This window comes from Hypanus sabinus, chromosome 15 (genome assembly GCF_030144855.1).
Source record: "Hypanus sabinus isolate sHypSab1 chromosome 15, sHypSab1.hap1, whole genome shotgun sequence".
In the NCBI taxonomy this organism is placed as follows: domain Eukaryota; kingdom Metazoa; phylum Chordata; class Chondrichthyes; order Myliobatiformes; family Dasyatidae; genus Hypanus; species Hypanus sabinus.
In genome coordinates this window covers 91558357-91585064 of record NC_082720.1, presented here as the reverse complement: position 1 = coordinate 91585064, position 26708 = coordinate 91558357, and the positions used below count along the sequence as shown (strand labels likewise).

Below are 26708 nucleotides of genomic sequence, written 5' to 3'. Positions count from 1 at the left end.
GCCTATAGGACATCCGCCTTGCCCGGCTGCAGTTTTATGAGTGACGTCAGCTCTCGCCAATCATCCACAACCACGGACAGTTGCTCATTCTTAATTGGACAACGGGCGCCATTATTCTCACCTTGGCGAAAGGGTGCACGAATCACATCATCGGATTACTGAAGATCCCGCCTTCTACTGCATCTGGCCGGAGTGCGGGCTCTGGTAATGACTGACATGGTAATACTCCAATCACCTTCACGCTCTTCCGCTCGGAGAGATGAATGGCATTTGAGCTAACAAATCAATATGTAAGAGCAGCAGGGTATTATAATTTATCTTTAAAATCCCACGGCGGCTCTGAGTAACGGAGAGGAGGAGGGCTGGCGAATAAACTCCTCCGGCCTCCACACCACACACCGTCAGGTTCAGGAGCAGGAACTACCGCTCAGCCAGAGCGCTCACTCCTACAACTTCATCTCCTGGTCTTGATATTTATTGCTGTTTTGTCTTTCTGTATTTGAACTTTGTTGTCTTTTGCACGGGCAATCTTTAATTGATTTTATTGTGTGTTTTTTTGTATTTATTGTGAATGCCCACAAGAAAATGAATCTCAGGTTGACATATATACTTTGATAATACTTTGAACTTTGGAACCAAATGAAGGGCAGATGGAGAGAATTTCCTTCAACCTCACTCTTCAGCACTCCTGCCCATCTGAAATGTCTGGAATCTCCCTTCCTCTCTACAGGCGTCCTGAATACACTGCTGGAGAGGGCGGAGGATGGGTCACACATAGCAATTAAAAAAGGACTAACTTAGTAATTTTGGAACATATAGTAATGATTCAGAAACAGCTTCTTTCCACCCACCATAAATCCACAAATAAATCTCATTATTTGTCACACCATTTATTTTTAATAAGGGCAATGTTATGATGTTAATGAAAGATTTTAACATGGAGGCTGGGAAAATCAGGCTGGAAAAGGATACCGAGCGAGTTTGTTTAATGTCTACAAGATGGCTTTTTAGAGCAGTTTCGTCAAGAGTCCTCCTGAAGGGTCTTCACCCGAAATGTCGACTACTTTTTTTTCCATAGATGCTGCTTGGCCAGCATTTTGTGTGAGTTGCTTGGATTTCTAGCATCTGCAGGTTTTCTCTTGATGGAAATATGAAAGCAAGTTAGCAAACAATATCAAAGGGGTTAGGGTTAGGGGCTTCCCTTCCTCCATCATCAACTTGGCTCTCAAATGCATCTCTCCCATTTCACGCACATCTGCCCTTACCCCATCCACCCGCCACCTCTCTCAGATTAGGGTTCCCCTTGTCCTCACCCACCTGCCTCCAGGTCCAACATTAATTCTCCATAACTTCAGCCACTTCCAACGGGATCCCACTACCAAGCACATCTTTCCCTCCCACCCCCTTATGCTTTCCACAGGGATCGCTCCCTACGTGACTCGCTTGTCCATTCGTTCCTCCCTATTCCTTCCCACCCATCTCCCTCCTGTCACTTATCCTTGTAAACGGAACAAGTGCTACACCTGCCCTTACACTTCCTCCCTCACCACCATTCAGGGCCCCAGACAGTCCTTCCAGGTGAGGCGACACTTCACCTGTGAGTCGGCTGGTGTGGTATACTGCGTCTGGTGCTCCCGGTGCAGCCTTTTATATATCGGTGAGACCCAATGCAGACTGGGAGACCATTTTGCTGAACACCTACGCTCTGTCCGCCAGAGAAAGCAGGATCTCCCAGTGGCCACACATTTTAATTCCACGTCCCATTCCCATTCTGATATGTCTATCTACGGCCTCCTCTACTGTCAAGATGAAGCCACACTTACGTTGGAGGAACAACAGCTTATATTCCATCTGGGTAGCCTCCAACCTGATGGCATGAACATTGATTTCTCTAACTTCCGTTAATGCCCCTCCTCCCCTTCCATATAACCACAACTACAGCATGGAAACAGGCCATCTCAGCCCTCCTAGTCCGTACCAAACGCTTACTCTCACCGAGTCCCACTGACCTGCACTGAACCCCTAACCCTTCATTCCTTTCCTGTCAATGTACCTACCCAATTTTTTTTAAATGACTATCTTTTTTTTTACATGACATCCCTTATTGTTTATTATATCCCCTTTTTTCAATCTCTCTGCCCCTCTCATAATCACCCCTTGCCTGTTCTCCATCTCCCTCTGTGCTCCCCTCACCCTTTCTTTCTCCCGAGGCCTCCCGTCCCATGATCCTTTCAAGTCAAGTCATTTTAATTGTCATTTCGACCATAACTGCTATGTACAGTACATAGTAAAAATGAGACAACGTTTTTCGAGCCTGATTGAATTTTTTGAGGATGTGACTAAACACATTGATGAAGGAAGAACAATAGATGTAGTGTATATAGATTTCAGCAAGACATTTGATAAAGTACCCCATGCAAAGCTTATTGAGAAAGTAAGGAGGCATGGCATCCAAGGGGACATTGCTTTGTGGATCCAGAACTGGTTTGCCCACAGAAGGCAAAGAGTGGTTGTAGACGGGTTTTATTCTGCATGGAGGCCGGTGACTAGTGGAGTGCCTCAAGGATCTGTTCCGGGACCCCTACTCTTAGTGATTTTTATAAATGACCTGGATAAGGAAGTGGAGGGATGGGTTAGTAAGTTTGATGATGACACAGAGGTTGGAGATGTTGTGGATAGTGTGGAGGGCTGTCAGAGGTTATAGCGGGACATTGATAGGATGCAAAACTGGGCGTAGAAGTGGCAGATGGACTTCAACCCAGGTGGTGGTGTAGATAGTGTAGAGGATTGTCGAAGATTGCAGAGAGACATTGATAGGATGCAGAAGTGGGCTGAGAAGTGGCAGATGGAGTTCAACCCGGAGAAGTGTGAGGTGGTACACTTTGGAAGGACAAACTCCAAGGCAGATTAGAAAGTAAATGGCAGGATACTTGGTAGTGTGGAGGAGCAGAGGGATCTGGGGGTACATGTCCACAGATCCCTGAAAGTTGCCTCACAGCTAGATAAGGTAGTTAAGAAAGCTTATGGGGTGTTAGCTTTCATAAGTTGAGGAATAGAGTTTAAGAGACGCGATGTAATGATGCAGCTCTATAATACTCTAGTTAGGCCACACTTGGAGTACTGTGTCCAGTTCTGGTCGCCTCGGTACAGGAAGGATGTGGAAGCATTGGAAAGGGTACAGAGGAGATTTACCAGGATGCTCCCTGGTTTGGAGAGTATGGATTATGATCAGAGATTAAGGGAGCTAAGGCTTTACTCTTTGGAGAGAAGGCGGATGAGAGGAGACATGATAGAGGTGTACAAGATATTAAGAGGAATAGACAGAGTGGACAGCCAGTGCCTCTTCCCCAGGGCACCACTGCTCAGTACAAGAAGACATGGCTTTAAGGTAAGGGAAATTCAAGGGGGATATTAGAGGAAGGTTTTTCACTCAGAGAGTGGTTGGTATGTGGAATGCACTGCCTGAGTCAGTGGTGGAGGCAGACACACTAGTGAAGTTTAAGAGACTACTAGACAGGTATATGGAGGAATTTAAGGTAGGGGATTATACGGCAGGCAGGGTTTGAGGGTCGACACAACATCGTGGGCCGAAGGGCCTGTAATGTGCTGTACTATTCTATGTTCTAAGTGTGAAGTGGCTCATTTTGGTAGGTCAAATATGATGACAGAATATAGTATTAATGGTAAGACTCTTGGCAGTGTGGAGGATCAGAGGGATCTTGGGGTCCGAGTCCATAGGACACTCAAAGCAGCTGTGCAGGTTGACTCTGTGGTTAAGAAGACATATGGTGTATTGGCCTTCATCAATCGTGGAATTAAGTTTAGGAGCCGAGAGGTAATGTTGCACCTATATAGGATCCTGGTCAGACCCCACTTGGAGTACTGTGCTCAGTTCTGGTCGCCTCACTACAGGAAGGATGTGGAAGCTGTAGAAAGGGTGCAGAGGAGATTTACAAGGATGTTGCCTGGATTGGGGAGCATGCCTTACCAAGTCATCACTCTTATTGTCATTTTGACCATAACTGCTGGTACAGTACATAGTAAAAATGAGACAATGTTTTTCAGGACCATGGTGTTACATGACACAGTGCAAAAACTAGACTGAACCACATAAAAAAAACAACTGCACTAGACTATAGACCTACCCAGGACTGCATAAAGTGCACAAAACAGTGCAGGCATTACAATAAATAATAAACAGGACAGTAGGACAAGGTGTCAGTCCAGGCTTCGGGTATTGAGGAGTCTGATAGCTTGGGGGAAGAAACTGTTACATAGTCTGGTTGTGAGAGCCCGAATGCTTCAGTGCCTTTTCCCAGACAGCTGGAGGGAGAAGAGATTGTACAAAGGGTGCATGGGGTCCTTCATAATGCTGTTTCCTTTGAGGATGCAGTGTGTAGTGTAAATGTCCGTGATGGCGGGAAGAGAGACCCTGATGATCTTCTCAGCTGACCTCACTATCCGCTGCAGGGTCTTGCAATCCGAGATGGTGCAATTTCCAAACCAGGCAGTGATGCAGCTGTTCAGGATGCTCTCAATACAACCCCTGTAGAATGTGATGAGGATGGGGGTGGGAGATGGACTTTCCTCAGCCTTTGCAGAAAGTAGAGACGCTGCTGGGATTTCTTTGCTATGGAGCTGGTGTTGAGGGACCAGGTGAGATTCTCCATCAGGTGAACACCAAGAAATTTGGTGCTCTTTACGATCTGTACCGAGGAGCCGTCGATGCATTTGATGCATTGAATCTGAGGTCAAGAAGGGTATGACAAAGGCAGAAATTCAAAGGAAAATAGCTGAATATTATGCCTCCACAGGGGAATTTGATGAGGAGGCATTGGAGGGCTTTCCTCAGGAAAGGGGGTGGGTCCAGATACATCTGCAAAAGGTGAGACTAGAGAGAATGAAGTTAGAGGCTGAAGCAGAAAGACAGACAGTTCAAGAGAGAGAAATGGCAGCATGAGGATCGCGTGGCAGACCGTGGGGAGAGGTTTAACGTTCGTCGAGAAATTAAGTTGGTACCTCCATTTGAGGAAGCAGAAAGCGATAGGTACTTCCTACATTTTGAAAAAGTGGCCAAGAGATACGTGGGTTGTGTTGTTACAATGAGTACTTGAGAGGAAGGCTCAACGAGCATATTCGGCGTTGTCTACGGCAGACGCAAATGATTATGATGAAGCAAAAGATGCTACACTTAAGGCTTATGAGTTGGTTCTGGAGGCATATCAACAAAAGTTCAGAGAATTGAGGAAGCAGTCGAACCAAACGTTTGTGGAGTTTGCCCGCGAGAAATGTGTGTACTTTGATCGTTAGTGCGCTTCGGAAAAGGTGGATGAATATATGGACAAATTGAGGGAGCTGATATTGATTGAAGAATTTAAAAATTGTGTCCCTGACAAGATAAGGACATACCTGAATGAGAAAGAGGCTAAGACCCTGTCAGAATCTGCTGAGTTAGCAGACGAGTATGCTTTAACCCACAAGGTAAAGTTTTTCCGGAGCAAGAGCTATCAAAAGGGTAACAGGGATGGCAGAGAGAGCCTACCAGCTAAACCAGAAAATAAACCGGGGACTAACAAGAAAGGCAAGGAGGACGAGAAGCAGTTGGGAGGAAAGTTCCCCAGTTTTATGTGTTTCCATTGTGGGAAGCCCATCACATAGCGTCTGGGAGTTTTGCTCCAAAAAGAGATAAGGGAAAAGGAAAGGCGACAACCCCAAATGCCTGTGTCCAGCTGGTTAAAATACCGCTGAGGAAGGAGGGGTCAGGCCGAGTTCAAGAAGGACACGAGGGATTTATTTCGAAGGTGTTGGTGTCTGTAAAGGAGGGGTCAACCCCGGTTCCAGTGAGAATCTGGAGAGATACTGGAGCTTTCCAGTCATTAATTTTAAAGAGTGTTTTGGAATTTGGTGCTGAGACGGAGACTGGTGAAGTGAACATTATCAAAGGTTTTGGAAAAGGAGTTCTGAAGTGTGACTTGGTATCCAGACGAGTCACAATAGGGGTGTGATCTGAATTACTGCTGGACAATGTTGATGTCTTACTGGGTAATGACCTTGCAGGTAGAGATATGTATCCAGCGGTTCAGCTAACGAGCAAACCTACTGCTGCTGAGGAGCCAACCGTAGATTCTGAAGTTTATCCTGCTGGCGCAGTAACTAGAGGCATGTCGAAAAAGGCTGCTGGTACAAATAACACACACGAAATGCTGGTGGAACACAGCAGGCCAGGCAGCATATATAGGGAGAAGCACTGTCGACGTTTCGGGCCGAGACCTTTCGCCAGGACTAACTGAAATGGAAGATACTAAGAGATTTGAAAGTTGGAGGTGGAGGGGGAGGGGGAAATGCAAAATGATAGAAGACTGGAGGGGGTGGGATGAAGCTAAGAGCTGGAAAGGTGATTGACAAAAGTGGTACAGAGCTGGAGAAGGGAAAGGATCATGGGACGGGAGGCCTAGGGAGAAAGAAAGGGTGGCGGCCTTGAAGCACGTTGGAACGGTGGTGCTGCTCAGGGAGATGTTGAAGATGTCAGTGAGAACATCTGCCAGCTTGTCTGCACATCCTCTGAGTACAGTCAGGTTTCCCCTCTCCAGCTGTGAATCCCTTTTGCCAATCAACTTTCCAGCTCTTAGTTTATCCTCCCCCCCTCCTGTCTTCTATCATTTCAGATCTCCCCCTCTCCCTTTCAAATATCTTACCATCTTTTCCTTCAGTTATTCCTGACGAAGGGTCTCGGCCCAAAACATCAACTGTACTTCTTCCTATAGATGCTGCCTGGCCTGAAGTGTTCCACCAGCTTTTTGTGTGTGTTGCTCAAAGAGGATAGTAAAAGCTTTTTCAAATATTTAAAAAAAAGGAGAGAGTGGATATAGGACTGCTAGAAGATGAGGCCAGAGAAATAACAACAGGGGACAAGGAGACGGCAGATGAACTAAATGAGTATTTCGTATCAGTCTTCACTGTGTCAGATGTTGGAAGGGTGAGGGAAGAGAAGTGAGTGCAGTTACTATTATAAGGGAAAAAGACAGTATTAGGTTTATTATCACCGGCATGTGTCGTGAAATCAAAGCTGAAAAACCTAAGGGAACTTAAGTCACCTGGACCAGGAAAGCTGCACCCTAGGTAACAGTAGAGATTGCGGCTCTTTCAATGATCTTTCAAAAATCATTGGACTCTTGCAATTTTCCAGCCCTTTGGCACCATGCCAATGTCACTCCACTCTTTGAGAGGAGGAAGGCAGCAGAAAAGAAATTATAGGCCAGTCAGCCTGTCCTCAGTGGTTGGGAAGATGCTGGAATCAATTGTTAAGGATGAGGTGATGGAGTACTCAGTGACGCAGGACAAAGTCAGCATGGCTTCCTTCAGAGAAAATCAAACCTGACAAACCTGTTAGAATTTTATGAGGAGATTACAAGTAGGATAAATAAACGGGATGCAGTGGATGTTGTAATTTTGGACTTTCAGAAGGCCTTTGACAAGGTGCCGCACATGAGACTACTTCCCAAGTTAGCAGCTCATGATATCACAGGAAAGTTACTAGGATGGTTAGAGCATTGGCTGATTGCTAGGATGCAGTGAGTGGGAATAAAAGGATCCTTGTCTGGTTGGCTGCTAGTGACTAGTGGTGTTCCACAGGGGACAGTGTTGGGACCGCTTCTTTTTATGTTGTATATCAATGATTTAGATGATGGAATAGATGGCTTTGCTGCCAAGTTACAGATAATACGAAGATTGATGGAGGGGTAGGTAATGTTGAGGAAACAGGAAGGCTGCCAAAGGACTTGGACAGATTAGGAGAATGGGCTAGAAAGTGGCAAATAAAATACAATGTTGGAAAATGCATTGTTATGCAGTTTGGTAGAAGAAATAAGGGTGCAAACTATTTTCTAAATGGGGAGAAAATCCAAAAATCTGAGACACAAATGGACTTGGGAGTCCTTGTGCCGAACACCCAAAAGGTTGATTTGCAGGTTGTGTCAGTGGTGAGAAAAGCAAATGCAATGTTAGCATTCATTTCAAAAGGACTAGAATATTAAAAACAAGAATGAAATGCTGAGGCTTTATAAAGTGTTGGGAGATTTGTAACCAGTTTTGGGCACCTTATCTAAAAAAATGTGCTAGCATTCCAGAAGATCCAGAGGAGGTCCATGAGAATGATTGTGAATGGAAGGGTTAATGTATGAGGAGCATTTGATGACTCTAGGCCTGTATTTTCTGGAGTTTAAAAGAATGTGGGCAGGTGTCATTAAAATCTATTTAATATTCAAAGGCCCATATAGAGTGGATGTGGAAAGGATGTTGGGAGTCTAGGACCAGAGGGCACAGTCCATTTATAACCATATAACAATTACAGCACGGAAACAGGCCATCTCAGCCTTTCTAGTCCGTGCCGACGCTTACACTCACCCAGTCCCACTGGCCCACACTCAGCCCATAACCCTCCATTCCCTTCCTGTCCATATACCTATCCAATTTTACTTTAAATGACAAAACCGAACCTGCCTCTACCACTTCTACTGGAAGCTCATTCCACACAGCTACCACTCTCTGAGTAAAGAAGTTCCCCCTCATGTTACCCTTAAACTTTTGCCCCCTAACTCTCAAATCATTTCCTTTTGTTTGAATCTCTCCTACTCTCAATGGAAAAAGCCTATCCATGTCAACTCGATCTATCCCCCTCATTATTTTAAATACCTCTATCAAGTCCCCCCTCAACCTTCTACGCTCCAAAGAATAAAGACCTAACTTGTTCAGCCTTTCCCTGCAACTTAGGTGCTGAAACCCAGGTAACATTCTAGTAAATCTTCTCTGTACTGTCTATTTTGTTGATATCTTTCCTACAATTCAGTGACCAGAACTGTACACAATACTCCAAATTCAGTCTTAACAATGGCTTATACAATTTTAACATTGCATCCCAACTCCTATACTCAATGCTCTGAATTATAAAGGCCAGCATACGAAAGGCTTTCTTCACCACCCCATCCACATGAGATTCCACCTTCAGGGAACTGTGCACCATTATTCCTAGATCACTCTGTTCTACTGCATTCTTCAACGCCCTACCATTTACCATGTGTGTCATATTTGGATTATTCCTACCAAAATGTAGCACCTCACATTTATCAGCATTAAACTCCATCTGCCATCGTTCAGCCCACTCTTCTAACTGGCCTAAATCTCTCTGCAAGCTTTGAAAACCTACCTCATTATCCACAATGCCACCTATCTTAGTATCATCTGCATACTTACTAATCCAATTTACCACACCATCATCCAGATCTTTAATGTATATGACAAACAACATTGGACCCAGTACAGATCCCTGAGGCACACCACTAGTCACCAGCCTCCAACCTGACAAAGTTATCCACCACTACTCTCTGGCATCTCCCATCCAGCCACTGTTGAATCCATTTTACAACTTCCTAACTAACCTTCCGTGTGGAACCTTGTCAAAGGCCTCACTGAAATCCATATAGACAACATCCACTGCTTTACCCTCGTCAACTTTCCTAGTAACCTCTTCAAAAAATTCAATAATATTTGTCAAACATGACCTTCCACGCACAAATCCATGCTGACTGTTCCTAATCAGACCATCTATCCAGATAATTATATATACTATTTAAGAATACTTTCTATTAATTTACCCACCACTGACGTCTGACAGACCCATAATTGCTAGGTTTACTTGTGGAACCCTTTTTAAACAATGGAGCCACATGAGCAATACGTCAATCCTCCAGCACCATCCCCGTTTCTAATGACATTTGAAACATTTCTGTCAGAGCCCCTGCTAATTCTACACTAACTTCCCTCAAGGTCCTAGGGAATATCCTGTCGGGACCCGGAGACTCATCCACTTTTATATTCCTTAAAAGTGCCAGTACTTCCTCCTCTTTAATCATCATAGTTTCCATAACTTCCCTACTTGTTTCCCTTACCTTACACAATTCAATATCCTTCTCCTTAGTGAATACCGAAGAAAAGAAATTGTTCAAAATCTCCCCCATCTCTTTCGGCGCCACATTTAGCTGTCCACTCTGATTCTCTAAGGGACCAATTTTATCCCTCACTATCCTTTTGATATTAACATAACTGTAGAGACCCTTCGGATTTATTTTCAACTTACTTGCCAAAGCAACCTCATCTTCTTTTAGCTTTTCTAATTTCTTTCTTAAGATTCTTTTTACATTCTTTATATTACTCAAGCACCTCATTTACTCCATGCTGCCTATATTTATTATAGATCTCCCTCTTTTTCCGAACCAAGTTTCCAATATCCCTTGAAAACCATGGCTCTCTCAAACTTTTAACCTTTCCTTTCAACCTAACAGGAACATAAAGATTCTGTACCCTGAAAATTTCACCTTTAAATGACCGCCATTTCTCTATTACATCCTTCCCATAAAACAAATTGTCCCAAATCCACTCCTCCTAAATCCTTTCGCATCTCCTCAAAGTTAGCCTTTCTCCAATCAAAAATCTCAAACCTGGTTCCAGTCCTATCCTTCTCCATAATTATATTGGAACTAATGGCATTGTGATCACTGGACCCGAAGTGCTCCCCAACACATATCTCCGTCACCTGACCTATCTCATTCCCTAACAGGAGATCCAATACTGCCCCTTCTCTAGTCAATACCTCTATGTATTGCTGCAAAAAACTATCCTGCACACATTTTACAAACTCCAAACTATCCAGCCCTTTTACAGAATGGGCTTTCCAGTCTATATGTGGAAAATTAAAATCTCCCACAATCACAACCTTGTGCTTACTACAAATATCTGCTATCTCCTTGCAAATTTGCTCCTCCAATTCTTGCTCCCCATTAGGTGGTCTATAATACACCCCTATAAGTGTTACTACATTTTTCCCATTCCTCAATTCCACCCAAATAGTCTCCCTAGATGAGCCCTCTAATCTACCCTGCCAAACCACTGCTGTAATATTTTCTTGGACAAGCAATGCAACACCTCCTCCTCTTGCCCCTCCGATTCTAACACACCTGAAGCAATGAAATCCAGGAATATTTAGTTGCCAATCACACCCCTCCTGCAACCATGTTTCACTAATAGCTACATCATATTTCCAGTTATCAGTCCATGTTCTAAGCTCTTCCACCTTTCTTACAATACTCCTAGCATTAAAATAGATGCATTTAAGAAACTCTCCACCTCTTCCTCTGTTTATCCCTAACAATGCGATCAACTTTATTATCTTTTTCTTTCTTCTCCCCTACATCTTCAGTCTGAGCACTCCCCTTCTCTGTCACCTGCCTATCCTCCCTCACACACTGTCTACTAGCTTTCTCTATTTGTGAGCTAACCTCCTCTCCCCTAGTCTCTTCAAATTGATTCCCACCCCCCAACCATTCTAGTTTAAAGTCTCCCCAGTAGCCTTAGCAAATCTTCCCGCCAGGATATTGGTCCCCCTAGGATTCAAGTGTAACCCTTCCTTTTTGTACAGGTCACACCTGCCCCAAAAGAGGTCCCAATGATCCAGAAACTTGAATCCCTGCCCCCTGCTCCAATCCCTCAGCCACACATTTATCCTCCACCTCATTCCATTCCTACTCTCACTGTCACGTGGCACAGGCAGTAATCCCAAGATTACTACCTTTGTGGTCCTTCTTCTCAACTGCCTTCCTAACTCCCTATATTCTCCTTTCAGGACCTCTTCCCTTTTCCTACCTATGTCATTGGTACCTATATGTACCACGACCTCTGGCTGTTCTCCCTCCCACTTCAGGATATTTTGGACGCAATCAGAAACATCCCGAACCCTGGCACCAGGGAGGCAAACTTTCATCCGAGTCTCCTGATTGCATCCACAGAATCGCCTATCTGACCCCCTAACTATGGAGTCCCCTATTACTACTGCCTGCCTCTTCCTTTCCCTTCCCTTCTGAGCTACAGGGCCAGACTCTGTGCCGGAGGCCCGGCCACTGTTGTTTCCCCCAGGCAGGCTGTCCCCCCCCCCCCCCCCCCCAACAGTACTCAAACAGGAGTACTTATTTAGAGCAAGTAGTACTTATTTAGAACAGATGAAAGTTAACAAATATTGAAAGGCCTGGATAGGGTGGATGTTGAGAGAATGTGTCCATTAGTGGGGGTGTCTACAACCAGAGGACACAGCCACAGAATAGAGGGACGTCCATTTAGGATAGATATGAGGAGGAATTTCTTTAGCCAGAAAGTAGTGCATCAGTGGAATTCAGTGCCACAGATGACTGTGGAAGCCAAGTTATCTGGAATATTTAAAGCAGAGGCTGATAGATTCATGATTAATCAGGGCATCAAAAGTTATGGGGTGAAGACAAGAGAATGGGGTTGAGAAGGATAATGTATCAGCCACATAGAAGCACTCATTAGAATGGCCTAATTCTGCTCCTGTGTCCTATAGAACCATAGGAGGACAATGAGAGCATCATTCATTGTGATCTAATAGTCCCTTTTTGGGGATGCAGGTTCCCCAGTTCTGCACACTGTCAGGTTTTAATGGGACCAGGAAGTTTATCCAAACAGTGAAACATGACCTCTCCTGGAATCTGCGATAAAACACATGGAGATGCACAGACAGGGCTTTTCATCAGGAGTTCCAATGAAGGTCTATTTGAAAATGTAAACTGTTCTCTCCACATGATATCCAATTTGCTCCATCGAAAATAAACAATCATACTCAAAACTCAAGAGCACTTTTATTGATGTTTTAAACCTTAATTATAGCTGTCAAATTTCACTGTCATTTCCTTATTACAGGACTTTGAATAATTATTCTTGTGAAGTTTATACATTGCCATACATATGTCCACTTTAACCAGGATAAAACTGGGCTGTAACCCCTCATGTTAATACCTTGCACCATTCAGACCACAGGATATTGTTTAAAATGTTACATAGTCACTGTAAAACAGAAAGGGTGAAGCAGTTTCAGGTAGTTCATACCCTCAACCAGGGGTTCCCAACCTTTTTTATGCCATGGACCCCTACTATTAACTGAGAGGTCCATGAATCCCAGGTTGACAACCTAGACTAACAAGCATGTACATGTATAGTTGATGATAGTGAAAAGGATTACATTAGGCTAAGGGTCAACACCAAGTTACCACCATTAAAGTGGCTGAATTATTCACCAAAAAAAAATCCACTGACAGATTTTCTTGAAAACCCACATTTGAGCAGAATTGAACAAGAACTCACTCCAAGCCTCACCATTTGTCCCAAGTTTTCCCTAACACAATAAAAGGATTGTTAAAGGACTGATATTTTGCCAACTGCTGACCATAGATCCTGGGTTTCGGTAGGTGACCTTTGAACACAGTGTCTCAACAAACCCAATGCTCGTCACTCGACTTTTGTGATGAGAGAATCCCAGAACTGTTAAGTGGCTGTTTTCAATCTGAGAATCAGTTTATTACTCAGTAATTTAGATATACTGTATACATTTTGTAAGTATCTCCAAGCAAAATAACCAACTGTTGAGGGAGACACTTTTGAAATAATTTACAGTTTTTAAATCAGCTACCATCTTCATTAACAACACCTTGCAAATTAAGTCCTTGTGAAAGCAGCACCATTATCTGTCCCAGACATAAATGGCAACCGAAAACCCTTCAAAAAAAATGTACACATTTCAGTCCTTTACAAACTACTCACAAATATGACTGCAATAATGAGAAAATTCCCAATGAAAGTCATCCAAAGGGGATTTATGTTTAAATATGTATTTAAAAAGTCAAAGCTCAATTCATTTGGAAAAATAGCAACTGTGTGTAACAAAGTTTTTTCCTGTTGTGCGCACAATCCATTTTTCGTCTCCAACATATTACCAGAGTCTCAGTCCAGTTGAAGATCTCAGCATAGGAATCAGACCTCAGGTCATCTGAAGTGCAGTGTTCAAGATGTGTTTCTGTTTGCTGTAAAATCAAAATTCATGCAGTAGGGTCAATGTATATTGACAGCACTTGGCTAAACTTTAAACATTTCTGAACCCACCCCGCAATGCCATGAGACTCCCACCAGAGACCACAAGTCAGTGTCAGAACTCCAGTGATGGAACAGAGATAATTCCCTAGCCAGCATCCCACAAAGGAGAGCTTGACCGTGACAGTGTGTCGCCCGCCCCCGTCCACCCCCAGCCCATGCATTGCCCCGACCTTCCCCCTACCCACGCACACCACCCTGACCCGACCCCCCCACACACGCACGCCACCCTGCTCCGACTCCCCCACACACCCGTACGCCACCCTGCCCCGACTCCCCCAAACACGCACGCCACCCTGCCCCGACTCCCCCAAACACGCACGCCACCCTGCCCCGACCCCCCCACGCGCCACTCTGCCCTGACCCCCCCCCCCACACGTACCACCCTGCCCCAACCCCCTTCCACACGTACCACCCTGCCTCGACCCTGCGCCCACACCACTCTACCCCATGTGCTGCCTGCCTTGGATTTGTACACCAGCAGAGATTTAGAGCTGATCAAGTTGCTGCATGCTGTGAACCTTCGGGGTAACAGATACCAACCACACAGGCTGCTTCATTCCAATTAGTATAGTGTACTTAGTGAGTCCTGATTGGTAAAGATCCTGTAATAGCCTTTGTAATAGCACAGGGTGGAGTGCTTCAGCACAGGGGCTACACCAGTTCAGCTGCCTGATCCCTACCCCAATACTTCCAGACCACCCCCACCCACACAGGGGCACTTCAGCACAGGGGTACACCAGTTCAGCTGCCTGATCCCTACCCCAATACTTCCAGACCACCCCCACCCACACAGGGGCACTTCAGCACAGGGACTGCACCAGTTCAGCTGCCTGATCCCTACCCCAACACTTCCAGACCACCCCCACCCACACAGGGGCACTTCAGCACAGGGGTACACCAGTTCAGCTGCCTGATCCCTACCCCAATACTTCCAGACCATCCCCATTCACACAGAGGCACTTCAGCACAGGGACTGCACCATTAGTTACCTGCTCGCCGCACCCATTCCTTACAGCAACACTACCCAGCCACAAAGCTGCTAGATTGTTATCCAAGGACTTTGTCCTGTATCCAGGAATCATCTCAGCCAGCTGTCACGTAGCAACCTCGGCCAAAGATCACATGAACAACTAGTCTGTAGCATCACAAAGTTGAAACATGAGAATGATTTACCTTCTCTCAGTGGCGTGGTGGGAACAACATTTTCCTTTGCTATGTCTTTGAAACCTTTTGCCAGTTCAAAGCGCTTGGTACCTTGGCAACGATTCTCCTGGTTCTTCTGCTCAGCCTTCTCCTTGGACAACTGACCTCGCAGTTTTGTCACCTCCTGTTTGGATGACCAGAGCAAACACTTATCCCCACTCTCAGCACCATGGCCAGAACATATATGGTGGTGCTAGAAAGTTTGTGTACCCTGTGGAATGTTTTATATTTCCGCATAAATATGTCCTAAGTGTGATCAGATCTTTACACAAGTCCCAAAAATAGACAGAGAACCTAATTAAATACAAAAATATTATACTTGTTCATTAATCTATTGAGAAAAATGATCCAATATTACATGCATTTGTTGGAAGAAGTATGTGAAAAAGGCATGGAAGCTATTTGGAGTCAGGTGTTCCAATCAATGAGATGAGAATGGAGGTGTGGGGTGCAGCGGTGCTCTACACAAAGTCAGGTTGCTGACGGAGCCTGCTCTTCTCAAGATAGATCTGTTTATGTACAACATCCCTAGATCAAAACAACTTTCAGAGGGCCTTAAAAGAATTGTAGAGAAGCATGAAGCTGGAAAAGGCTACAAAAGTATTTCTAAAGAGCTGAGTGTTCATCAGTCCTCAGTACAATAAATAGCCTTAAAATGAATGAAACTCTGTACTGTTGCTACTCTCCCTAGGAGTGGGTATCCTGCAAAGATCACACCAAGAGCACAACATGCAATGTGAAAAAGAAAACGAAGGGTGAGAGCAAAAGAGCTGCAGAAATCTCTCGAACCTGCTGAAGTCTCTATTCATGTGTCCACTACAAGAAAAACACTAACAAGAATGGTGGTCATGGAAGGACACCACTGCTCTCCAAAATGCACTTCTGAGACAATGTTCTGTGGACAGATGAGACAAAAGTTGAGCTTTTTAGCAGAAATGCACATTGCTAAGTTTGGAGGAAGCACCAACACCAAAACCTCATCCCGACTGTGAAGCATGGTGGAAGGAGCATCATGGTTTGGGGCTTTCTCCTTGGTTTTATAAGGAGCGATAGCCAAAAATTCCTCCAAGCCAGTGTAGGACAGATCAGTAGCTACCTGAGCATTTAGTTGATGTTATTGCTGTTCAAGGGGATCACACCAGTTACTGAAATTAAAGGTTCACATACTTTTTCCAACGGACACGTGAAATTGGATCATTTTTCTCTTTAAATAAATGAACGAGTATTATGTAATTTGTGTTACTTATTTAATTGGGTTCTATTTCTCAAATTTTGGGACTTAGATAAGTATCTGATCACATTTAAGTCATATTTATGCAGAAGTAGAGAAAATTCTGCAGCGCTCTCAAACTTTATGGCACCACTGTATATGAAATTCAGACACTCATCCCCACACTCGGTACCTTGGCCATTAAATACTGTCACCACATTGGGACACCAGTTCATGCAGAATTCAGTTCCAACATCATAAGAACAGAAGATATAGGACAGAATTTGGCCATTTGGACCATCACATCTGCTCTGCCAATTCATTATGGCTGATCTAATTTTCTTCTCAGCCCCAATTTCTTGCCTTCTTCCCCATATTCCTTCATACCCTGACCAACCAAGAATCCATTAACCTCTGCCTTAAGTGTACAGAAAGAACATAGAACAGTACAGCACATTACAGGCCCTTCGGCCCACAATGTTGTGCCGACCCTCAAACCCTGCCTCCCATATAACCCCCCCACCTTAAATTCCTCCATATACCTGTCTAGTAGTCTCTTAAATTTCACTAGTGTATCTGCCTCCACCACTGACTCAGGCAGTGCATTCCACGCACCAACCACTCTCTGAGTGAAAAACCTTCCTCTAATATCCCCCTTAAACTTCCCTCCCCTTACCTTAAAGCCATGTCCTCTTGTACTGAGCAGTGGTGCCCTGGGGAAGAGGTGTTGGCTGTCCACTCTGTCTATTCCTCTTAATATCTTGTACACCTCTATCATGTCTCCTCTCATCCTCCTTCTCTCCAAAAAGTAAAACCCTAGCTCCCTTAATCTCTGATCATAATCCATACTCTCCAAACCAGGCAGTATCCTGCTAAATCTCCTCTGTACCCTTTCCAATGCTTCCACATCCTTCCTATAGTGAGGCGACCAGAACCGGACACAGTACTTCAAGTGTGGCCTAACCAGAGTTTTATAGAGCTGCATCATTACATCGCATCTCTTAAACTCTATCCCTCGACTTATGAAAGCTAACACCCCATAAGCTTTCTTAACTACCCTATCTACCTGTGAGGCAACTTTCAGGGATCTGTGGACATGTACCCCCAGATCCCTCTGCTCCTACACACTACCAAGTATCCTGCCATTTACTTTCTACTCTGCCTTGGAGTTTGTCCGGGTTGAACTCCATCTGCCACTTCTCAGTCCACTTCTGCATCAAATCAATGTCTCTCTGCAATCTTTGACAATCCTCTACACTGTCTACAACACCACCAACCTTTGTTGGTCATCTGCAAACTTGCCAATGCACCCTTCTACCCCCACATCCAGGTCGTTAATAAAAATCACAAAAAGTAGAGGTCCCAGAACAGATCCTTGTGAGATACCACTAGTCACAACCCTCCAATCTGAATGTATTCCCTCCACCATGACCCTCTGCCTTCTGCAGGCAAGCCAATTCTGAATCCACCTGGCCAAACATCCCTGGATCCCATGCCTTCTGACTTTTTGAATAAGCCTTCCGTGTGGAACCTTGTCGAATGTCTTACCGAAATCCATGTAGATCACATCCACTGCACCACCCTCATCTATATGCCTGGTCACCTCCTCAAAGAATTCTATCAGGCTTGTTAGGCATGATCTGCCCTTCACAAAGCCATGCTGACTGTCCCTGATCAGACCATGATTCTCTAAATGCCCATAGATCCTATCTCTAAGAATCTTTTCCAACAGCTTTCCTACCACAGACGGAAGGCTCACTGGTCTATAGTTACCTGGACAATCCCTACTACCTTTTTTGAACAAAGGGACAACATTCACCTCCCTCCAATCCTTGGTACCATTTCTGTGGACAACGAGGACATAAAGATTTAAGCCAGAGGTTCAGCAATCTCTTCCCTTACTTCGTGGAGCAGCCTGGGGAATATTCCGTCAGGCCTGGGGGACTTATCCATCCTAATGTATTTTAACAACTCCAACACCTCCTCTCCCTTAATATCAACATGCTCCAGAACATCAGCCTCACTCATCTTGTCCTCACCATCAAGTTCCCTCTCAGTGGTGAATACCGAAGAGAAGTATTCATTGAGGACCTCGCTCACTTCCACAGCCTCCAGGCACATCTTCCCACTTTTATCTCTAATCGGTCCTACATTCACTCCTGAAATCCTTTTGTTCTTCACATAATTGAAGAATGCCTTGGGGTTTTCTTTTACCCTACTCGCCAAGGCCTTCTCATGCCCCCTTCTTGCTCTTCTCAGCCCCTTAAGCTCCTTTCTTGCTACCCTATATTCCTCAAAAGACCCATCTGATCCTTGCTTCCTAAACCTCATGTATGCTGCCTTCTTCCACCTGACTAGATTTTCCACCTCACTTGTCACCCATGGTTCCTTCACCCTACCATTCTTTATCTTCCTCACCGGGACAAATTTATCCCTAACATCCTGCAAGAGATCCTTAAACATCAACCACATGTCCAAAGTACATTTCCCTGCAAAAACATCATCCCAATTCACACCCGCAAGTTCCGGCCTTTTAGCCTCATAATTTGCCCTTCCCCAATTAAAAATTTTCCTGTCCTCTCTGATTCTATTCTTTTCCATGATAATACTAAAGGCCAGGGAGCGGTGATCACTGTCCCCCAGATGCTCACCCACTGACAGATCTGTGACCTGACCCGGTTCGTTACCCAATACTAGATCTAATATGGTATTCCCCCTAGTCGACCTGTCAACATACTGTGACAGGAATCCATCCTGGACACACTTAACAAACTCTGCCCCATCTAAACCTTTGAACTAATCAGGTGCCAAACAATATTAGGGAAGTTAAAGTCACCCATGATAACAACCCTGTTAATTTTGCACCTTTGCAAAATCTGCCTCCCAATCTGCTCCTTGGTATCTCTGCTGCTACCAGGGGGCCTATAGAATACCCCCAGTAGAGTAACTGCTCCCTTCCTGTTCCTGACTTCCACCCATACTGACTCAAAAGAGGATCCTGCTACATTACCCACCCTTTCTGCAGCTGTAATAGCATCCCTGACCAGTAATGCCACCCCTCCTCCCCTTTCCCCCCCTCTCTATCCCTTTTAAAGCATTGAAATCCAGGAATATTGAGAATCCATTCCTGCCCTGGTGCCAGCCAAGTCTCCGTAATGGCCACTACATCATAATTCCATGTATGTATCTAAGCTGTCAGTTCATCACCTTTGTTCCTGGTGCTTCTTGCATTGAAGTACACACACTTTAGCCCTTCTACCTTACTACCTTTATACCCTTTATTCTGCTGCTCTTTCCTCAAAGCCTCTATATATGTTAGATTTGGCTTTACTCCATGCACTTCTTTCACTGTCTATCACTCCAACAGAAAGAAATACACAGCTGCCTGTGGCAAACAATTCTCCAGACTTGGCACTCTGGCAAACAAAATTCCTGATCTCCATTCTAAAAGGATGCCCTTCTATTCTGAAGCTGTGTCCAATGGACTTACACTCTCCCATCATAGGGACTCCTGAACTCTAGTAACTACAGGCCCAGAGCCATCAAATGCTTTTCGTATGACAGGCCATTCAATCCTGGAATAATTTTCATGAACCTCCTTTGTACCCTCACCAGTTTCAGCACATCCTTTATAAGACAAGGGGTCCAAACCTGCTCGCAATACTCCAAATGAGGCCCCACCATTGCTTTATAAAGTTTCAACACAATATCCTTGTTTTCATATTCTTGTGTTGTTGAAATTAATGCTCACATTGCATTTACCTCCCTCACCAGACTCAACCTGCAAATTAATCTTTAGGGAATCCTTCAGAAAGACTCCAAGTCCCTTTCCCTCAGCTTTTAGTATTTTTTCTCCAGTTAGAAAATAGTCTACCATTTAATTTCTTCTACCAAAGTGCATAACCATACACTTCCCAACACTGTATTCCACCTGCCAGTTCTTTGCCCATTCTCTTAATCTGTCCGAATCCTTCTGCAGCCTCAAAACAACCTGCCCCTCCACCCATCTTCATATCATTTGCAAACTTTGCAACAAAGGCATCAATTCCATCACCCAAAACATTGACATACAATGTAAAAAGTATTGGTTCTAATACATCTTCTGTGGAATACCACTAGTCACCGGCAGCCAGTCAGAAAAGATCCCCTTCATTCCAACTCTTTGCCTCCTGCCAATCAGCTACTGTTTTATCCATTCAATAACATTTCATGTAATACCATGGGCTTGTAGCTTGTTACACAGCCTTGTCAAAGGCCTTCTGGAAATCCAACTACACAACATCAACCAACTCTCCTTTGTCTATCCTGCTTGTTATTTCTTCAAAGAATTGCAACAGATTTGTCAGGCAAGATTTTCCCTTGAGGAAACCATGCTGACTACGGCCTATTTCATCATGAGCCTCCAAGTACACTGAGATCTCATCCTTAATAATCGACTAACAACTTCCTAACCACTGGCCTCTAATTTCCTTTCTTCTGCCTCTCTCCCTTCTTGAAGAGTGGAGTGGCATTTGCAATTTCCCAGTCTTCTGGAATCACTCCAGAATCTAGAGATTCTTGAAAGATCCTTACTAATACTCTTCACAGTCTCTTCAGCCACCTCTTTTATCTAGTCCAGATGACTTACCAGCCTTCAGACTTCAGTTTCCAAAGAACCTTCTCACTAGTTATGGTAACTTCACACACTTCATGCCCCCTGAGACCTGGAACTTCCACCACACTGCTCGTGTCTTTCACAGTGAAGACTGATGCAAGATTCTTATTCAGTTCATCTGTCATTTTTCAGTCCTCCCATTACTATCTCCCTAGCATCGTTTTTCAGCAGTGCAAAATATGGCCTCTCTTTCACACTTTATGTATCTGACAAAACTGCACATCCTCCCCATGGAATGTGCAAGCTTCCTTCAGATGATCCACTTTCCTCTCAGTCACAAGATGTACTGGTTGGTAAGTTAATTGATCATTATAAATAGGACGGGGGTTGCTGAGCGACGTGGCTCAAAGGCCCAGATGTGCACTCCACCTCCGATTATATTACCCAAGACCTCCATAAAGGGAAAACATGCAGAAGTTTCAGAAAAAGGAGAAAACGAGAGTGTGTGACTGGGTAATTAACCCATCCAGCTCCTTACACAAGTACAGTTGCAGTGATGGTCTCATGGTTACTGTCAGCTTTTTTAAAAACCCAGTTAGTAAGAACACTGCTGCAGCAATCACATCCACAGACGGCTCACATCTTTGCTGAACTGTGTGCTGATATGTTAATAAAATAGCCAAATGAAAGGCAGTGTGTCAGTGGTTTCTGGTTCATTAAGGAGTGAAGATACAGGTTTAATAAAATCAGCAAGCATAACACATTCTCCCTTTCAGTTTGATACAGAAAACGGTTTGAATAACAAATATACTGCAGCTACAGTGGTATAGACATTATAGTTTCAAGTTGCTGGGTATCAATGTCTCTCAAGTTCTACCCTGGACCCAACATATTGATGGCACTAAAGACTCTCACAAATTCTAAGAGGTCATTGCACAGGATCAGAAAAAGCTGCAGAAATTTGTAAACTCAGCCAGGTCCAGTACGGGCACATTCAAAGGGCCTCAAAAACACATCCATCATTAAGATCTCCAGGGACATACCCTCTTCTCATTGCTACCATCAGGGAGGTGGTACAGGAGCCTCAAGACCCCTCTTCTCATTGCCACCATTAGGGAGGGGGTACAGGAGCCTGAAGACCCCCCTTCTCATTGCTACCATCAGGGAGGTGGTACAGGAGCCTCAAGACACACAATTAACAGCTCAGGGACAGCTTCTTCCCCTCTGCTGTCAGATTCCTGAATGGTCAATGAACCCATGAACACCTCCTCACTACTTTGCTCTTTCTGTACTACTTACTTAATATAAATAACATTAATTTATATTTAATATATACAGTATATATAATTTCTTATTGTAATTTATAGTTTTTCATATTGTATTGCAAATACTGCTGCTATGAATCATGACGAATTATATCATACCTGATCCCTGTTGTCAATCGACACAGCAGAGGTCAAGTCTGTAAGACGCAGAGAAAGCTCAAGTTGCTATAGGTGGTACAGACTAAACCATCCGGGTGACGAGCATCAACCACGAGCTGCTTCGTTCCAATACCAACCATGTATAAACATAGATCAGCATAGCACAGTATCGACCTTCCTCACTGTGTGAAAAACTCAATTATCACCTTCCTCCTATCACCTTAAATTTATGCCCTCTGTATAAGCCTCTGACTGTCCACTCGCTCTACTGCCTCAAGATTTTACACACCTCCATCAATCTCTCATGCTCCTTCGCTCCAGATGGAATACCCAAAGCTCGCTCAGTGTTTAGGGAGTCCCAATTTGTAAGTAATTAGTACAGATCCTGGATCATTGGGACCTCTTTTGGGGCAGATATGACCTGTACAAAAAGGATGGGTTGCAGTTGAATCCAAGGGGGAGCAATATCTTGGTGGGGAGGCTTGCTAAGGCTACAGGGGAGAGTTTAAACTAGAATTATTGGGGGGGGTGGAAACCGAACTGAAGAGACTGGGGAAGAGATTAGCTCACAAATAGAGAAAGCTTGTAAGTGCGAGAGAGAGGATAGGTAGGTGATAGAGAAGGGACATACTCATGACTCAGGTTTGAGACATATCTATTTTAATGTAAGGAGTGTTATGAACGAAGCAGATGAGATTAGAGTGGATCAGTACTTGCAGCTATGATGTGGTGGCCATTACAGAGACTTGGATGGCTTAGGGACATGACCGGTTACTTTGCGTGCCGGGTTTTAGATGTTTCAAGAAGGACAGGGGAACCCTATCCCGAGTGGGGTGGTGGGCGGATGGGGTGAGGACAGATGTGCGGGAAATGGGAGAGATACGTTTGAGAGCAGAGTTGATGGTGGAAGAAGGGAAGCCCCCTTGTTTAAAAAAAGACATCTCCTTCGTCCTGGAATGAAAAGCCTCACCCTGAGAGCAGATGCGGCGGAGACGGAGGAATTGTGAGAAGGGGATGGTATTTTTGGATTTGGTCTGAAGGATTTCATTAACTTTTCCTCCAACTTTCACCCTGCCCTCAAACTTACCTGGTCCAGTTCCGACACCTCCCTCCCCTTTCTTGATCTTTCTGTCTCCATCTCGGGAGACGGCCTATCTACTGATACCTACTATAAGCCTAAAGACTCTCACAGCTACCTGGACTATTCCTCTTCCCACCCTGTCTCTTGCAAAAATGCCATCCCCTTCTCACAATTCCTCTGTCTCCGCCGCATCTGCTCTCACCCGATCCACCCACCACCCCACTTGGGATAGGGTTCCTTTTGTCTTCACCTACCACCCCACCAGCCTCCAGGTCCAACGTATAATTCTCCGTAACTTCCGACACCTCCAACGGGATCCCACGGGATCGCACATCTTTCCCTCCCCCCATCTTTCCGCTTTCCGCAGGGATCGCTCCCTATGCGACTCCCTTGTCCACTCATACCCCCCATCCCTTCCCACTGATCTCCCTCCTGGCACTTATCCTTGTAAGCGGAACAAGTGCTACACCTGCCCTTACACTTCCTCCCTCACCACCATTCAGGGCCCCAGGCAGTCCTTCCAGGTGAGGCAAAACTTCACCTGTGAGTCAGCTGGTGTGGTATACTGCGTCCGGTGTTCCTGGTGTGGCCTTTTATAAATTGGTGAGACTCAACACAGACTGGGAGACCATTTCACTGAACACCTACGCCAGAGAAAGCAGGATCTCCCAGTGGCCACACATTTTAATTCCACATCCCATTCTATGTCTATCCATGGCCTCCTCTACTGTCAAAATGAATACAAACTCAGGTTGGAGGAACAACACCTTATATACCGGCTGGGTAGCCTCCAACCTGATGGCATGAACATTAACTTCTCTAACTTCCGTTAATGTCCCTCCTCCCCTTCTTACCCCATCCTTGACATATTTAGTTGTTTGCCTGTTCTCCATCTCCTTCTGGTGCTCCCCCAACTTCTTTCTCCCGAGGCCTCCCGTCCCATGATCCTTTCCCTTCTCCAGCTCTGTATCACTTTCGCCAATCACCTTTCCAGCTCTTAGCTTCATCCCACCCCCCTCCGGTCTTCTCCTATCATTTCACATTCCCCCCCTCCCCTCACTACTTTCAAATCTCTTACTATCTTTCCTTTTGGTTAGTCCTGACGAAGGGTCTCGGCCCGAAACGTCGACAGTACTTCTCTTTATAGATGCTGCCTGGCCTGCTGTGTTCCACCAGCATTTTGCACCTGTCAAATTCCGTCAACTAGCTTCAGGAAGAAGTAGTTCAAGTAGGTGCTGAAGAATGCCATCAGGGTTAACACCCTCATTCCTGTACAATACCGTAAAAGGGAGCAGCCACACCGAGCACAAGTACTTTCATTCAATGGATGCTCTGAAACCAGAGGAACGCACAGCTCGCAGCATCACTGGTAGAAGATGGGTAATATGAAGCAGAACTCATCACTCTCTGCCAATCTCCCTCCCAGCACTTACCCCTGTAAGCAGGGCAAATACTACCCCTGCCCCTACACCACCTCCCTCATCATTATTCAGGTCCAAAACTGTCCTTCCTGGTGAGGCAATACCTTCAGCTGCGAGTCTGTTGAGCTTGTCTACCATATCCAATGCTCCCAGTACAGCCTAATCTATATCAGTGAGACCCGACATAGATTGGTGAGCTGCTTCATCAAGCACCTTCACTCCTCCACAACAGGCAGGATTATCTGATGGCCTACCATTTTAATTCCACTTCCCATTTTCATGGCCTCCTCTGTTGCCGTGATGAGGCCTCTCTCAGGTTACAGAAACAACACGTTATTGTTTGCATAGCATGAACATTGATCTCTCTAACCAATTTCTACCCATCTTCAGTCCTTGGTTTTCCATTCCCCATACTGATTCCTCTCTTACCCCTTTTTCTCTTCATCTATTACCTACCTCTCATGGCCCTCCTCCTTCCCTTCTTCCCATGGTCCACTCTCCTCTCCGACTAGATTCCTTCTTATTCAGCCCTATCACCTCCCAACCTCTTCACACCACTCCTCCACCCACTGTCCCCCTCACCTGATCTCACTCATCACCCACCAGCTTGTTCTCCTCCCCCTCCCTTCTGCCTCCTTCCTCGGGATCTCGGCCTAAAACATCAACTTGCTTATTCCCCTCCATAGATGTCGCCTGACCTGTTGAGTTCCTCCAGCATTTTGTGTGTGGCTCTGCAGACTCTCTTGTGTTTCGGTTGAAGGATGCTTTACCTGTTTCAGCTGCACGTTCTCTTGCTTCAATTTCATGACATGTTTGATCTTCTGCTTCTGGTTTTGGTGACCCAGCAGCTTTGCGTAATCCGTGCTCAGTTTGTTTAGCTGCTCCTGGGTTGCTCCATGCTCACTCAGTAGGGCATTCTTCTCGTTTTCATATGCGTCCAGCTGGTCCTGCTCACAGGGATGTACAATCAGTGTTTCCAACTCATAACAAACTAAGTGTCAAGTTAAGATTTACAAACATAACCAACTCTTCATGGAGCCAGCACAAACTTGACCAACTCTCCACAGACCCAGTAAACAACTTGGGATACAATACACGAGGATTCTATATTGCATCTTGCTCCATCAAAATTAACTCAAATTTGACCTTGCTTTATAACAAATACACTCCAATCCTGGCAGCACCCTGGTGAACCAGCTCTACACCCTTCCTGTAATAGGGCAACCACAATTGCACATAATACTCCAGATGTGGCTTCAACAGCATTATACACCTACGACACAACTTCCCAACTTTAATACACTGCCATGACTGACAACAAGCATGTCCTATGCCACCTTTCTCACACTATCAACTTGCATTCCACTTTCAGGAGATATGGACTTGCACCCCATGATCCCCCTGTACATCAATGCTCCTGCCATTAACTGTACACTTTTCTCTTGCATCTCCAAATGCAGCGACTCAAACTTGTGACGATATTGGCCAACCTTTTAACTTACTCCAAGGTCAATCGAAAGCTTCCTTCCCATATACCCTTTCATTTTTCTATCATGCATGTGTCTCTCTTAAGAGTCTCTTAAATGTATCTACCTCTACCACCACCCCTGGCAGGGCATTTCACACACCCACTACTCTTCTCATTTCTGACATCCCCATGCCTTCTTCCAACCACCTTAAAATTATGCCCCTTTGTATTAGCCATTTACACCCTGGGAAAAAGTATCTGGCTGTCCACTCGAACACATTGCCTCTCATCCTCTTTCACTCCAGAAAGGAAAGAACG

At 44.9% G+C, this 26708-nt stretch overlaps 1 protein-coding gene across 2 annotated transcripts in view; it reads right to left on the bottom strand.

Moving 5' to 3' along the window:
• Window positions 1–12682: 12682 nt before the first annotated feature.
• The window catches only part of hmmr (hyaluronan-mediated motility receptor (RHAMM)), a 100461-nt gene continuing 86435 nt past the window's right edge, over window positions 12683–26708 (bottom strand). The window contains exons 20-22 of one of the 2 annotated variants that reach the window (XM_059990742.1): window positions 25693–25869; window positions 15163–15316; window positions 12683–13919 (exon numbers count right to left, since the gene is read on the bottom strand). In XM_059990742.1, coding sequence (XP_059846725.1) covers window positions 13900–13919; window positions 15163–15316; window positions 25693–25869 — 351 coding nt within the window. In that variant the 3' untranslated portion in view covers window positions 12683–13899. Of the gene's footprint in view, window positions 13920–14978; window positions 15118–15162; window positions 15317–25692; window positions 25870–26708 lie in introns of those variants that run through there. The other variant, XR_009515949.1, reaches the window with a different exon arrangement.